The 14,174-nt window shown below is 37.9% G+C and overlaps 1 protein-coding gene across 11 annotated transcripts in view; it reads right to left on the bottom strand.

Annotated features, from left to right (window-relative positions):
* The window catches only part of AKAP7 (A-kinase anchoring protein 7), a 151,047-nt gene that overhangs the window by 34,426 nt on the left and 102,447 nt on the right, over positions 1-14,174 (bottom strand). For 2 of the 11 annotated variants that reach the window (XM_005551842.5, XM_045391521.3), the window contains exon 1: positions 186-369. The exons of 8 other annotated variants lie outside the window; for them this stretch is intronic. In XM_005551842.5, the coding sequence (XP_005551899.1) occupies positions 186-234 (49 nt within the window). In that variant the 5' untranslated portion in view covers positions 235-369. Of the gene's footprint in view, positions 1-185; positions 370-12,169; positions 14,033-14,174 lie in introns of those variants that run through there. One more of the 11 variants, XM_045391519.2, reaches the window with a different exon arrangement.

Here is a 14,174-nt window from a genome sequence, read left to right as displayed (position 1 = left end):
GGCAGTACTTTTACAGTTAATTTGTAACTACACACCTACCAGTCCCTTTAAGAAACACACATTAAAAATCATAGCTGATTAGTCTGCTATCTTTCCTATTAAAAAAAGAGCAAAACTACCCCTAGAAGACAACCGCACAAAATAGTAAAGCATTTAGGATTCTGCACAGTACAAATCCCACTTACTGATTTTTCCTTCATCTCTTGAGAAAGGAAAGCAGCAAAGCTGGCCCATGGCACTGGTCCTGTCTGTCTTTCCTGGTGTTCTTCTCCGTGAGGACCCCAAATAGAAATTGCAGTTTATAGCACAGTCTGCGAGCACACCCTGCCTTTTTCACTCCACAGAGCAGCACAGGCAGCTTGAAAAGCCAACGCACACGCCGCAGGGGGAGAGAAAGGAGAAGGGAACTTGCTGCCGTGAGCAAAAAAGGCTCCACCTCCAGTCCTCCAGCCTAATGCAACTGCTCTGGGACTGGCATTCAGAGAGGGAAGTGGCTATACACTCCCTAATTCTCTCAAAACTGTGAGTCCCCGGCCGTAGGTCAGTGCCATGTGTGCTGTCTGGCTATCTGCATGTCTTTAAGAATGATAGCCGAGAAAAACCACAATGAGTCCTTTCTCCTACAGACAACTGCAGTAATTACACATGAAAATTCAAACCCGAAAAAAAAAAAACCAACATATTTTCTGTCTGCTACTTAAAGAGGAAGAGCTTTCTTTTATCCACAAGAGATTGTTGTTTATGAATAGAAAACCCAACAGAGCAGAACACTGGAACCACAACTTGTATGAAGTACCATTAACTACCTAGCAAACTGCATGAACAATAGAAATGATAGGCTAAGTGTGGGGAAAGAGGCAATCGACTGTTATCGGTACGGTACGGCATATCTTTTAAATTCCTGCTTTCTGAGATACTGCCTTATTCCCCTACTAAAGCAGTAATCAATACTATGAATTTTGAAATTATACCATCAAATATGTCAACAGCCTACAAAATTACTCAAATATAGATGCATCACTGACAAAAACATAAAAGACTAGGGCATCTTTCTGAATGAAGCCACAAGGTGATTGAGCAAATTCAGGGGCAGGAAAACAACTAATTTTAAGACAGGCTAGATTTTGAACTTTATTCCATGAAATAACAGATTTCATATAATTGTTCAAAATCTGTTATCTTATAGAGATAATAGCCTTAGTTTATGACACTCTAGGAAAGAAAAATTGCCCATAGTGCCAGAAATTCCACCCCAATTCTTTCTTGTTCCTCTATTTACTAGCTAGGCACACCTATTTCCCATGGATTAGAAGGAGAGGGAACATGATGATGCTAAACACCTCAAGTGGTTCTGAACATAGTCCACCTACTTTCATACTCATCCAAACAAAAAGAGCCTGCAGCGTGGAAAAATGAAAATTGTCACTTTTACAAATTATATTTGTTACATTTTAGAAAAAAAACAGTGAAGATGTCGACAAACACTAGTATCTGTTTTCAGTGCTTTTTTTTTTTTTCTGAAAGACAGAATTTTGATAATTTTGATGCAAATATCAAAGAGTATTTGAGAGTGTCATCAAGGAACACAGTTGTTTCTATATGTCACAGGTACATTAATATGCACTTTGACTTCCAAATTAGAAATACTGTGAAGATCTATGGAATAAAAAGCAAAGATCTGACTGATTAAATTAAACTGGCAGGTCTACCCACATAATTAAAATTAACGTTCAGAGATTTATGCCTTTAAATTGCTTTCACTTTTTCAGACTATTTAACATGTAAATATGCTTATTTTACCTTGATTTAAAGAGGACACTCCATTCTATCATACAATGAACATTACAATTTTAAGTAAAATTCCACTTTTATAACCAGTTGTTTCTTCACAGCTTAGTGACTTATAAACAACAACTTTAAACTCTTCCATTATTCCTCCAAATTCACCAACACATGAGTGAATATAGATGTATGTTTTAAAATATAAAATGATTTTGTATATAAATGTAAAATAGTCCTAAAAGCAATAATATAAACCTTATTAAGACTACAAAGCAAATCAATGGCCTGTAATCCTAAAAATGGTAACATCAGAACCTAGAGCAAAGATTGAACACTGGAGAGGTGACACAGAATGAGGTTCTTCCCAGCCTTACCACTGCCACTAGCCAGCTAGGAAACACCAGACAAACCCTTGGTCTTCTCTGGACCTCTGTTTCTTCATCCAGAAATAAGGCAGTAGGAATATTAGGATCCTCTATAGCACTAGCATTATATGATTTTGTGATCAAAATAACAAAGGAAATAGCCTAACAACCAGTGAACAATTATCCTAAACATTACTTTTTGTGTTCAATGAAGATGTATTTGCAGGGAACGTTCTTCATTGAGGAAAGTAACTCCTGGCATTTCCCACTCACCAGCATCGGTATAGTGATAAAACCTTTAGAGTCAGGAAACCATGGGTTTGAATCCCAGATGTCAGGTATTAACAGTTATGAAACTCATGTCTCCTTGTCGGAGTTTTGATATCTTTATCTGTAAATCAGGTAAGTTCATTATAAAGCTTTTAATTTGGGTTGCAAAATAGTATTTGAGGGGGAGGGGAAGAAGAGAACAGATTGTCTAATGGCTGTATTTATATGCACCTCAGTCTTTCTAGCACCAGGTAGCAATCTTGCCTCCTCCACTTCCAATTTTATGCCCTACTAGCAGCCATCTTGAGTTAATACTTACATATCTGGTCTCCAAACAAAAAGGTCCTCTACTCAAACCAGAGCCCAGGAGGACAATGTTCGTGCAATAAATCCTACCAACTTAACTTTATTATTAATTATTCCCTGTTGGCACTGCTTCTGAAAATGTGCAATTAAGAACAGGTACAGGCACCATGGCTCATACCTATAATGCCAGCACGTTGGGAGGCCAAGGCGAGAGAAGCACTTGAGGCCAGGAGTGTAAGACCAGCCTGGGTAACACAGTGAGACCCCATCTCTACAAAAAAATTTAAAAAATTAGCTGGGCATAGTGGCACATGCCTTAGTCCTAGCTACTCAGAAGGCTGAGGGAGGAGGATTGCTTGAGCCCAGGAGTTCAAGGTTATAGTGAGCTATGATCATACCACTGTACTCCAGCCTGAGTGCAGGGGTGACTAAGTGCAACCCTGACTCTCTAAAAAAATAAAATGAAATATGGCTAGGCGCGGTGGCTCACACCTATCATCCCAGCACTTTGGGAGCACGAGGTGGGTGGGTCACAAGGTCAGGAGTTCAAGACCAGCCTGTCTAACATAGTGAAACCCTGCCTCTATTAAAAATACAAAAATTAACCAGGCATGGTGGTGCACTCCTGTAGTCCCAGCTACTCAGGAGGCTGAGGCAGAAGAATCGCTTGAACCTGGGAGGTGGAGGTTGCAGTGAGCTGAGATCACGCCACTGTACTGCAGCCTGGGTGACAGAGCAATACTCCATCTCAAGGCAGGGGGAAAATATATATATATATATGAAATGTGTCGTTAACTAACAGTATTTATCAAGATATTAACAAACAGTATTTAACAGTACTTATCACGAATGAAGGAAAGCTAGATAATGTTAGAGACTTTTTTCATAAGCATTAAGTGAATTAATCATAATGAAAGACAGAAAACAATGGAGAAATTCAAGACAAGAATTTTAAAACCTAACATTTATTGGACACTTAACACCAGGCACTTGAGTTTACTCATTCATTTAATCTCTAAGATAGCTCTCTGAGGACAGTGGTATTTACTATCCCCATTTTACAGGTGAAAAAAGTGAGCTCAGCAAAGTAACTTGTGTGAAATCTTTCGGAGAGTATGTGACAATAAGGGGATCTGAAACCAATCTGCCTGGCTCTACAAACCCTAAGCCACTGATCCAGAGTTCTGGATTATTCAACACAATTTGTGTGTAGACTCAGCTATATACGATATGAAACAGCATACCACAATTTCAAAATATTATGCAGAAAAAATGTTACTTAACCAAGCTCTATGGTAGTATGTTCAAAATCTTGCCTTGGTTCCCATGTTTTGCCATCACATCCCTTTATTAATGCTGCTAGAGTAATATAATCCTATTTTAAAACAAAGGACCTAAAGACAGACCCTTTTCGGGGCTGGAGCCTAGCACTGTTGCCTGCAACGTCTTGGAAAAACGACTCAATTGAGAGTACAGAAATAGCAGAATGGCCCCTAAACACGTTCATCTTCCAGGAAAAACAGCAACTTGGACCATTCACAAACATAATCACTGGCAATACTGACGACCATTTATTAGGGAATTAGCACTCTTCTCAGCAGTATATGGAGGTCTACTATAAGATTTAAAAAAGAAGGTTAACCTCGATGAGGAAAAATATCTGATATGATACTATGTTCACAAACTTAAAACCATAACCTTTCCATGCTTTCTTTTCTCCCAGGCCTGGCTATGGACAAATCATGGTTAGGACAGTTGCTTATATCTGCTATCATATTTTGGGTTTTTTATTATAATTGTTTAAAATGGCAGGAATGAAACTATAAAAAGTATGGGGTGGGTGGCAGCTGCCTCTTGTCCATGTACTTAGAACTGTCCACTCTGATTATTGTCTCTAATGGAAAAAGATAATTCTTAACTGTGACCAAAAGCTCTATTCTCTGTTAGTTAGCATCTTTTTCTACCTATAACTGAACATATATATATATTTGGAGTCAAAATAAAAAGCAAATCTTGCTGTAAGATTTTGACTCTACAAACTGTACAAATTACCAATTCTTACCAAAACTGTACAAATTGCCAATTCTTCTGAGGCTTCCAACTCATTAATTAAAGGAAATTTGAGTCTGACAACTTGTAGAGACACATGAAAAAGAAAAAAATAGTAAATATCTTTTATTCAAAAGAGAGAAGAGAAAAGAGGACATTAAATGATGAAGTGTAAAGAAAGAGAAAAACCACTTTATCCTTCCAAATTTTGGGACCAAGCCTTAGGAGACAAGATATACTTTTAAGTACACAAGAGACAATTCAGGAAGATTTCATTACACAGCAGGTAGCCCACTCATGGAAACTGTTATGCCAAGAAATGTCATAGTTCCTGTGAAAATGTATGTAAGCTCAAGAAGTGCTTGACAATTCATGGAAACATAACTCCTGGAAATTGGGATGTTATGGAATATACTCCAATTTTTATGTTGCCATTGGGTACCAAAAAGACAAACAATTATTCTGGGCCTGAAGAAAATTGGATGGTCATACCCAATATTACATTTTGTTTCTCTGTGTTCTTGTAGTGAAACCCCGTCTCTACTAAAAATACAAAAAAAAAGTATCTGGGCCTGGTGGTGGGCACCTGTAATCCCAGCTACTTGGGAGGCTGAGGCAGGAGAATCACATGAACCTGGGAGGTGGAGGTTGCAGTGACTAGAGATTGCACTACTGCACTCCAGCCCGGGCGACAGTGTAAGACTTCATCTCAAAAAAAAAAAAAAAAAAATTCAGCTCTCAATAATCAATTCACGATAGGCATACATCTATCACCCAGACCCAAAAGATGCTCCTTTATTGCTTAGCCTCTGCTGCACCTTTGTGGTCATTTTGTAACCAAAGAGAAAGATTCTGAAACAACGTAATTAAACCATAACTGAAAAACTTTATCTATAAATCTCACTGGTTAAGTCCTATTCTTAATTACCTGCAAAAAGAATCGGCCTTAACTGTGAAATCTGGAAGCCAAGAATCTTTTTTGTTAAACCATTATTCCTACTTTAGTCATATTTTCAACAGACTTTTTACTTCTCTTTACGGTGCTTTTGTTTTTCTCTAAAACTAAAAGTTAGAGGTATTTGTATTTGAAACGGCCATATGCTATACAATTTTAACATGTATAGCAATTGGAAAGAGAATTTTTTTTCTATAAAATAGAAGACAGAAAAGCATAAGGTGCTATATACAGCATATGTACATTTAGGAAAGGGGAAGAAACAAGTAGATACCAAGAGCTACCAAAGAATTCCTTTTTCTTCACCAATCCACGAGTCATTCTAAAATCTCTGCTGATGCGTTTCTGCTTAGTGCCAATTTTCAAATGCCTACTCCATGGTTACTATTCAGTCAGTTATTTTCTATGTGTGTGGCCCAACATTTAACGGCACGTATAGTCAAAGCCTTTTCCCCGAGAAATACGGAGGAAATTTTATCTCCCTGTTTAGAGGACATACAGCAGTAGAGCACTGGATGTAAGAGGCTAAAAGAAGGGCTGACAAGTCCCAGCAGGTATCTGGACACCTCACATTTACAGCATACTCTGCTACCAGTTTAATTCCAGCCACTGTTTATTGAACACATACTACGAGCTAATATGATCATCACATAGCTCCTGTGGTAAAGTTAACTCTTATGTGAAGGGGTGCCACCAGAATAGGTGAGAGAGCCAGGGCCCAAGGAGGGTACGAGCCCCCCCTCTGAAGTCATGGCCCTAGTGGAGCTGGAAGGAGCCCAGCATTCCCATTGTGTCAAATCACATTGGACAGTTTTATTAACTCAAAACAGTAACAGGAGAACAAAGGTCAGTAACAGGAGAACAAAAGTCAGTAACAGTCATTTATTCTAGACATATACTGTTTAGCCCTGCTTTTTACAGTCTGACCTTTTTTCAAGCATTAATGAAATCACAAAAACTAACATGAGTTACTTTCTCAAAAACAAGTTAAATGTTTGGATGTTAAAACCTTATTTGAAAAAAAAAAAAGAAAAGAAAAGAATAATCTACTGACCAGTATTTGTATTATCAGACATGGCTGCTTTCTTAGTCAAGTGCTTTTAATCTTTTAATGTCCTAGACCTTTCAGAGGAGAAACCAACATCCTTCACAAGAAGAAAAGAAACATATTTCAGAAACACCAACAGGGCCCAATGAGAAGATTTTACTTGTAGTTTAACAATATAAACAACAGAAAATTTGGTTCTACAATTTCTAAGTCACCAGAGGTTTTTCACAGGTCCTAATTATTCTTTATGTGGAATGCTCTCAATCTATATTTAGCTCTGAAAGTGGCCCACTGTTTGACCTTGGGCAAGACAACAGTCAGTCACATTTCCTGGTATGTCAAGCTTCAAATAAAAGTACTTTAATAACTCAATATATTATTATTAAAGCTTTTTTTCCTCTGATAACACTTAAAGGGATAAGGAAGAATGAAAGTGAATCCTCGAAATAAAAGAAAATTTATTTATACCAGATAAAATGCTGTTAAATCAAGGCTGCTCTTGGCAGGTCTCAAAATCTGTCATGGTCCACCACGGCCCCGGTTGACATGCCTCCGATAGGCCCTGTCAGTATTCATTCTGATTAGTCTGTTTATGGATCCTTTTAACAACATGTGGTAACTGTCAGAACTGTCGTTTAAATATCCCACTTAATCTATTTTCTGTTCATACATTTCTTAATCCACAACTGAAATGTGTATCTGTTAGGATGCACTCAGCTGCAAATACCAAAAATTCTTGATTCATCTGGCTTAAAAATAAATGTTATTATCTCCTATAGTCCTATAAGCTATGGTAGTGTCACTCTAGAAGTGGTTAATTCAGTCGCTTGACAAGATCATCACGGCTCATCCTCCTAGTGTCCCACGTTCAGCATGTGTACTTACAGTCACCCAGTGTCCAACATGGCTAAGATGGTAGCAAAGTACACCTAACACTTGACAGCTAAAAAATAGTAGTCCCTTCCCTCTAAATCTCTTTTTATCAACTCATTGGGTCCTATTGGCGTTTCTGAAATACGTTTCTTTTCTTCTCGTGAAAGATGTTGGCTTCTCCTCTGAAAGGTCTAGAGAATTAACAGATTAAAGGCACTTAACTTAGAAAGCAGCCATGTCCCATAATACAAATACTAGTCAGTAGATTAAGTATAAGAAAACTGCTGAGGTCCCCAGCAGACTTCTCACATATATTGAAATTGGGTCACACACCACTTCCTTCACTAATCACTAGGAAGAAGAATGGAGCTAATCACCCTCAGAGCAAAAGTCAGGCCCACGTGGCTTGAGGCCCACTGTATCCCAGCCAAAACGAAGAAAATGCGCTCAGAATACACAAACTACTAGTGTCTGCTAGTACTCTGTGTTTACCTTTTAATAAAAATGTGTATCTGCTTTTTGGTCAATTAATATTAGGAAAGTGATTAAAAGGGTCTATAAGTAATTTTATACAGCAAAAAAGGGGGGGAAAAGCCTAAAAAGTAAATCACTGAAAAAGAGTGTCATGCTAATAAAAAAAAATCTATCACATACATATTAATGGATGCCACACTAATAAACAAAATTGTAATTGCTAAAATACATGGCTGGAGAACAAGTAGCAAAACTATGAAACTGCCTTTCTCTAAACCTTACTACACTAACACTGACTGCTTAGGTAAAAGCTTCCACTGATCATGATCCAAGTTGTTGGCAATGAACATATATTTGGCAGCTATGGTTCTCTGGTACCAAATATAAAACTGTGATGGTCAATTGCAGCTTCCTTTACTCATAGCCAGAATCAAGACAAAATACTCACCTGAATCATTACTCCAGTCAACAGAAGATCAAATAGAACCACAATTCATGAATTGACAAACTGTTGTTTTCTCAGTTGCTCACACTTAGTCCCTTAGGCATTTTATATAAAACATATTACAGTCAGATACAATATCAAAGGATCTCTGTGGGTTAATGAAAAAAGACAGAATTTAAACTTCATAAAGGGAAATAAAATATACTCTGTGTTTCTTTAGTCCTCATTATCTTCATTTCTACCAGAACAAGTTTCTCTGTAGAAGATGCAATCTTGAATTATACAGAGACATTTTAGGCTACTGATGTTCCACAGACCAACAAGAAACAATTAACAAATTTGTCATACGTATGGAAATAATTTCCAAAACCTTTTATCTCTATCATAGCCTCTTGTTTAAGGTCTCCATCCTTTCTGTACAATACATATCTCAGGTAACCAGCTGCAAAGCAAATCTGAAGTTCTAGGTTTCCCAAGTAACCTTCAACTATTTCATTCATACCCATAGCTTGAACTACTAACCTAATGCCACTGAATCCTATAACCGTCATATACATATATATATATATAATCTATGTCCTGGATCTCTCTCCTCAACAAGCCCCTTGGTTGGGCCACAACTGCTTTCATATGCCCAAAATTGAACTCATTATCTTCTTGTCACCAAAGAAGGCTCTTTTATCCTGTACAACCAACTGGTTTAGGGCACTATTGTCTACCTAGCTGTCTAAACCCCAAATCTGGGAGCCAACCTAGGGTTCTCTTCTGTTTTTCAAAATCTATCCAAAACCTTAAAATATTGATTCTCCTGCCTACCAAGATCTGTGATACACACCCGCCCCTCCTTCTCCATCCACTGCAAATGCCAAGTGCAGGCAATTATCATGACCTGACTAGACTACCACTCCTGCCTACTTACTGGTCTTACTGATCTGTTTCCTGCTCCCTCTCAACCATCATGCTTATACCTTACCAGCAGAGTGTCTTTTCTTAAGCACAAATCTAATCATGTCATGTCCAGCTCCAAAAATGTTGATGGCTCCCATTCCCTAAAAAATAAGATCTGAACTACTTAAAGACAAGTAATTCATGTGCAGAGTGAATTACTTACACGTCCCTGCACAGACTCCACTGGGTCGCTTATGCTGCTTTCTCAGCCTGGAAAATCTCTTTCATTTGCCCCCCTCCACACTGAACATTCTCATTTTCAGTTCAAAACTTTCCTCTTCTGTGCAGCCTGCCCTGACAATCCCTGGCAGCATTAAAAGCACCCTCACTTGGTTCCCATTAACTTCATTACAGTCATTATCACTTTAAATTGTAATTGTTTGTTTGCATGCCTTCCCACTAGAAAGTAAACTCCGAGAGCATGGCTGTGTTTGCCTACCATCTTTGACCTTCTATACACATCATAATGCTTGGCACTTGGTACCCTCAATAGATACCTGTTCAATAAATTGCACAAATAAATTATAATAGCCAAAATTGAACTGAAAAAGTTTTAAAGTAAAGGAGAAGCCTTTATGTGCACAGTGGTCAGCAATGCTTCAAATGCCAGCAGGGAGCTGTGAATGAATTGGTAACTCAGGCAGTATCAATGAATCCTAAATTCACTCTGCCAGTGTGACAACCAAGACCTATTTACTCACTAATCATACTTCACTACCCCCATTCATATTTTAAGAGTAACTATATAACAATAAAGGATGCAACTGAATTGGATTTTAAAACAGGGCTGGAGATTGATAACTGTGTTACCTCTCTTCCAATTAATCAGATATCCAATAGTAATCAGGGTCTAGCTGTGACAAAAACTAAAATATAATTTAATGCAAAATAGAGGTTTCATGAATTCTAATGATAGAAGAAACTTCATGAGGCAATTCAGACCTCCAGATTAGATAACCTCATAAATGATACAATCTCTTCCATCTGAAAAGATAGTCAGATATTTTACAAATCCCTTAACAACTTGTTCTAGTGTCTTAACAATCCTTTAGAGTTCAAGGTTTTTCCTAATGCCTAGAATAGTGTACTCCTAGTAAGATTAAGGCAAAATGGACATTTTATTTTTCTTAGACTAACCCTACCATAAGTCACTCTTGAGCCTTGTTTGTCCTGGGCTTAAGAATTCTATATACAATTTGTAGCAATTCTACAACAATAATAATAGGCATCAGTTAATGAACATTGAGTATGTCCAGGCATGATGCTAAGAGATTTGCCTGCATGATCTTATTCAGTCCTCATGAACTAACAACTATTATTATCCCCATTTTATAGAAGTGGTAACTGGGTTTCGAGTCATTAAAAATGTGCAAAAAGTTGCGCAACTAAAAACTGGGAAGTGGCAGTGACCATTAGAACAAGGTCTGTCTGATTGTAGGAACTTCTGGTCGCTATGTTTTCCTCTGTAGTTTGAACTCTTTCTCTGTCTCTTTCTACTATTCTACATCCTCTCCAATGGCTCTATGTGTCACTGAAACGGAGAAGAATTTAATGAGTTTTATAAGTTTGTCTATTGTGATTTCACCACATTAGCAAGTTTTTAAAAATAACACTATATTATATAGATTTGCCAACTTTGTTTTTCCAGTCAAAAAAATTAAACCAAGTTTTTATCTTCACCTAGGTATTTATATATATAACTTATGCATACAATTTTTTTTTTTTTTTTTTTTTGAGACGGAGTCTGGCTCTGCTGCCCAGGCTGGAGTGCAGTGGCCGGATCTCAGCTCACTGCAAGCTCTGCCTCCCGGGTTTACGCCATTCTCCTGCCTCAGCCTCCCGAGTAGCTGGGACTACAGGCGCCTGCCACCTCGCCCGGCTAGTGTTTTTTTTGTACTTTTTAGTAGAGACAGGGTTTCACCGTGTTAGCCAGGATGGTCTCGATCTCCTGACCTCGTGATCCACCCGTCTCGGCCTCCCAAAGTGCTGGGATTACAGGCTTGAGCCACCGCGCCCGGCCATGTATACAATATTTTATATTGTATAAAATTTTTATAAAATATTTATTTTATTTATATACAATACAAAATAAATTTATATTTAATAATTACAATTTTATTAAATTTGTATTTAATAAAATACAATTTTATTACATTTGTATTTAATAAAATACAATTTTATTACATTTGTATTTAATAAAATACAAAATAAATATTTTATTTATATTGTATTTTATATTGTATATGTAAGTTATATATATATACACACACACACACATATAAGCATCTTTACTTTTGAAATGCACCAGTGTTGATCACATGCCAATTTAAGGAAAGCATTAGGAATAATGCAAATCTTTAATAACTAGAAAACTGATGTTCTGATGTTAGGAAAGAATACCACTGCAGTAAGTATTCTATATGACTAGCACTGCTATCAATATGAATAAGTAACATTTTCTTTTTTCTTTTTTTGAGACAGTCTCGCTTTGTCCCTCAAACTGGAGTGCAGTGGGGTAATCTCAGCTCATGCAACCTCTACCTCCCAGGTTCAAGTGATTCTCCTGCTTCAGGCTCCCAAGTAGCTGGGATTGCCTGGCTAATTTTTTTCATATTTTTAGTAGATACAGGGTTTCACCATGTTGACCAGGCTGGTTCTTTTTTTTTCTTTTTTTTTTTTTTGAGACGGAGTCTCGCTCTGCCGCCCAGGCTGGAGTGCAGTGGCCGGATCTCAGCTCACTGCAAGCTCCGCCTCCCGGGTTCACGCCATTCTCCTGCCTCAGCCTCCCGAGTAGCTGGGACTACAGGCGCCGCCACCTCGCCCGGCTAGTTTTTTGTATTTTTAAAGTAGAGACGGGGTTTCACCGTGTCAGCCAGGATGGTCTCGATCTCCTGACCTTGTGATCCGCCCGTCTCGGCCTCCCAAAGTGCTGGGATTACAGGCTTGAGCCACCGCGCCCGGCCCAGGCTGGTTCTTAACTCCTGACCTCGACCTCCCAAGGTGCTGGGATTACAGGTGTGAGCCACCGCCCGGTCACTAGTGATTTCATAACACCGTATGTCAAGCACTGTGGTAAGCACTTTTAAAACATTAATAAACACTGATTAATGTGGTGAAAAATATGTTCAGAGGCAATGAGGCAATGTCATGGACTAGGTAGCCATAACTTTTGGCAACTAATAATTCATTATTATGTTAATGGCTTTGTTTGACCAGACTCTGCACTCTAAGAATTTCATTCAAATGGTTTTATTTTTCCTGTTTATTTGGAAATCAGTATTTACCTTCATATTTTTTAGAATAAACTTCCAACTGAAGGCTCCACAAATAACTCATGAAATACCTTACTACTGCATCATTTTGGTAGTGATGCTTAATTTTCCAGATAGTTAAATTTACCACTTAGCACTGCCCCTTTAATATGCAGGGTTCCTAAGATGTCTAATATAAATCATAAGGTTTGAAACCAACAGATGGTTGGATTTTCAAAATAGCCTGAGCCACAGCTGCCACTTTGTGTTAGTATCCAGATTAATAGCTGATATACCAGTTAAAATACAGTGAGCCATCACTAAGATTAATTTTCTCAGTTATTTATCCCAAAGCTTCGTCTAACTTTGGCAGATGTAAAGAAGTAAGCTGAGAGTTCCAATTATTAGTTGCTTTTCATTTTTATTAGGGGCATATAACAACAAATTTTAAACATTTTCTTTTTAGAAGGCATGTTTCATCAAAGAAACATATAAAGGGGACACAGGATACAAAAACACGATTGGAATTAAAATAGCATGTCAAAGGTTCCACTTTTTCAAGAACATTATACTTTTTTAGGTAGGGTGACCTAAGTCCCAGTTAAGCCAGGATAGTCTTGGTTTTCCTCTTTTATCCCAGCCTAGTAAGTAACAGATCCCCTTTTATACTTACAAGTATACCATTTAGATGATAAATCATATGGTCACCCAATTTGTATGTCATAAAATAAGGAAATACCTTGTAGTCAGCTCTTATTAAATAAATTACTCCATAATTTTAACAGAGAAAATTTTGAACTGCTAACTTTTCAAGTGAAAAAAAAGTGTACAGTTCTCTCAGATAATAAACAGTTTTTTCTTTTTTTTTTTTTTTTTTTTTTTGAGATGGAGTCTGGCTCTGTCGCCCAGGCTGGAGTGCAGTGGCCGGATCTCAGCTCACTGCAAGCTCTGCCTCCCGGGTTTACGCCATTCTCCCGCCTCAGCCTCCGGAGTAGCTGGGACTACAGGCGCCCGCCACCTCCCCCGGTTAGTTTTTTGTATTTTTTAGTAGAGACGGGGTTTCACCGTGTTAGCCAGGATGGTCTCGATCTCCTGACCTCGTGATCCGCCCGTCTCGGCCTCCCAAAGTGCTGGGATTACAGGCTTGAGCCACCGCACCCGGCCAATAAAGTTTTTTCACTGTTCCCTCTTCTAAAATGCTTGAAATAAATTCATCTTAATTGGTCTAAGTAGAGATAAAATTTTCTTAATCACATCGCTGTTAGCCTGTGTAAAGAAAGAAGAAGAAAAAAAGGCAAATGTTTTGGTCCTACCTATCATGCAAGAGACATTTCTGTATTACATCATATCTATTTCACATGATAATGATTTTTAAATGAGTCATTTCACATAGATATGATCCTGTCTG

The sequence above is a fragment of the Macaca fascicularis genome, chromosome 4 (genome assembly GCF_037993035.2).
Source record: "Macaca fascicularis isolate 582-1 chromosome 4, T2T-MFA8v1.1".
In the NCBI taxonomy this organism is placed as follows: Eukaryota; Metazoa; Chordata; class Mammalia; order Primates; family Cercopithecidae; genus Macaca; species Macaca fascicularis.
Note: the sequence above shows the minus strand (reverse complement) of the source record. Positions and strands in the feature narration are given on the sequence as shown.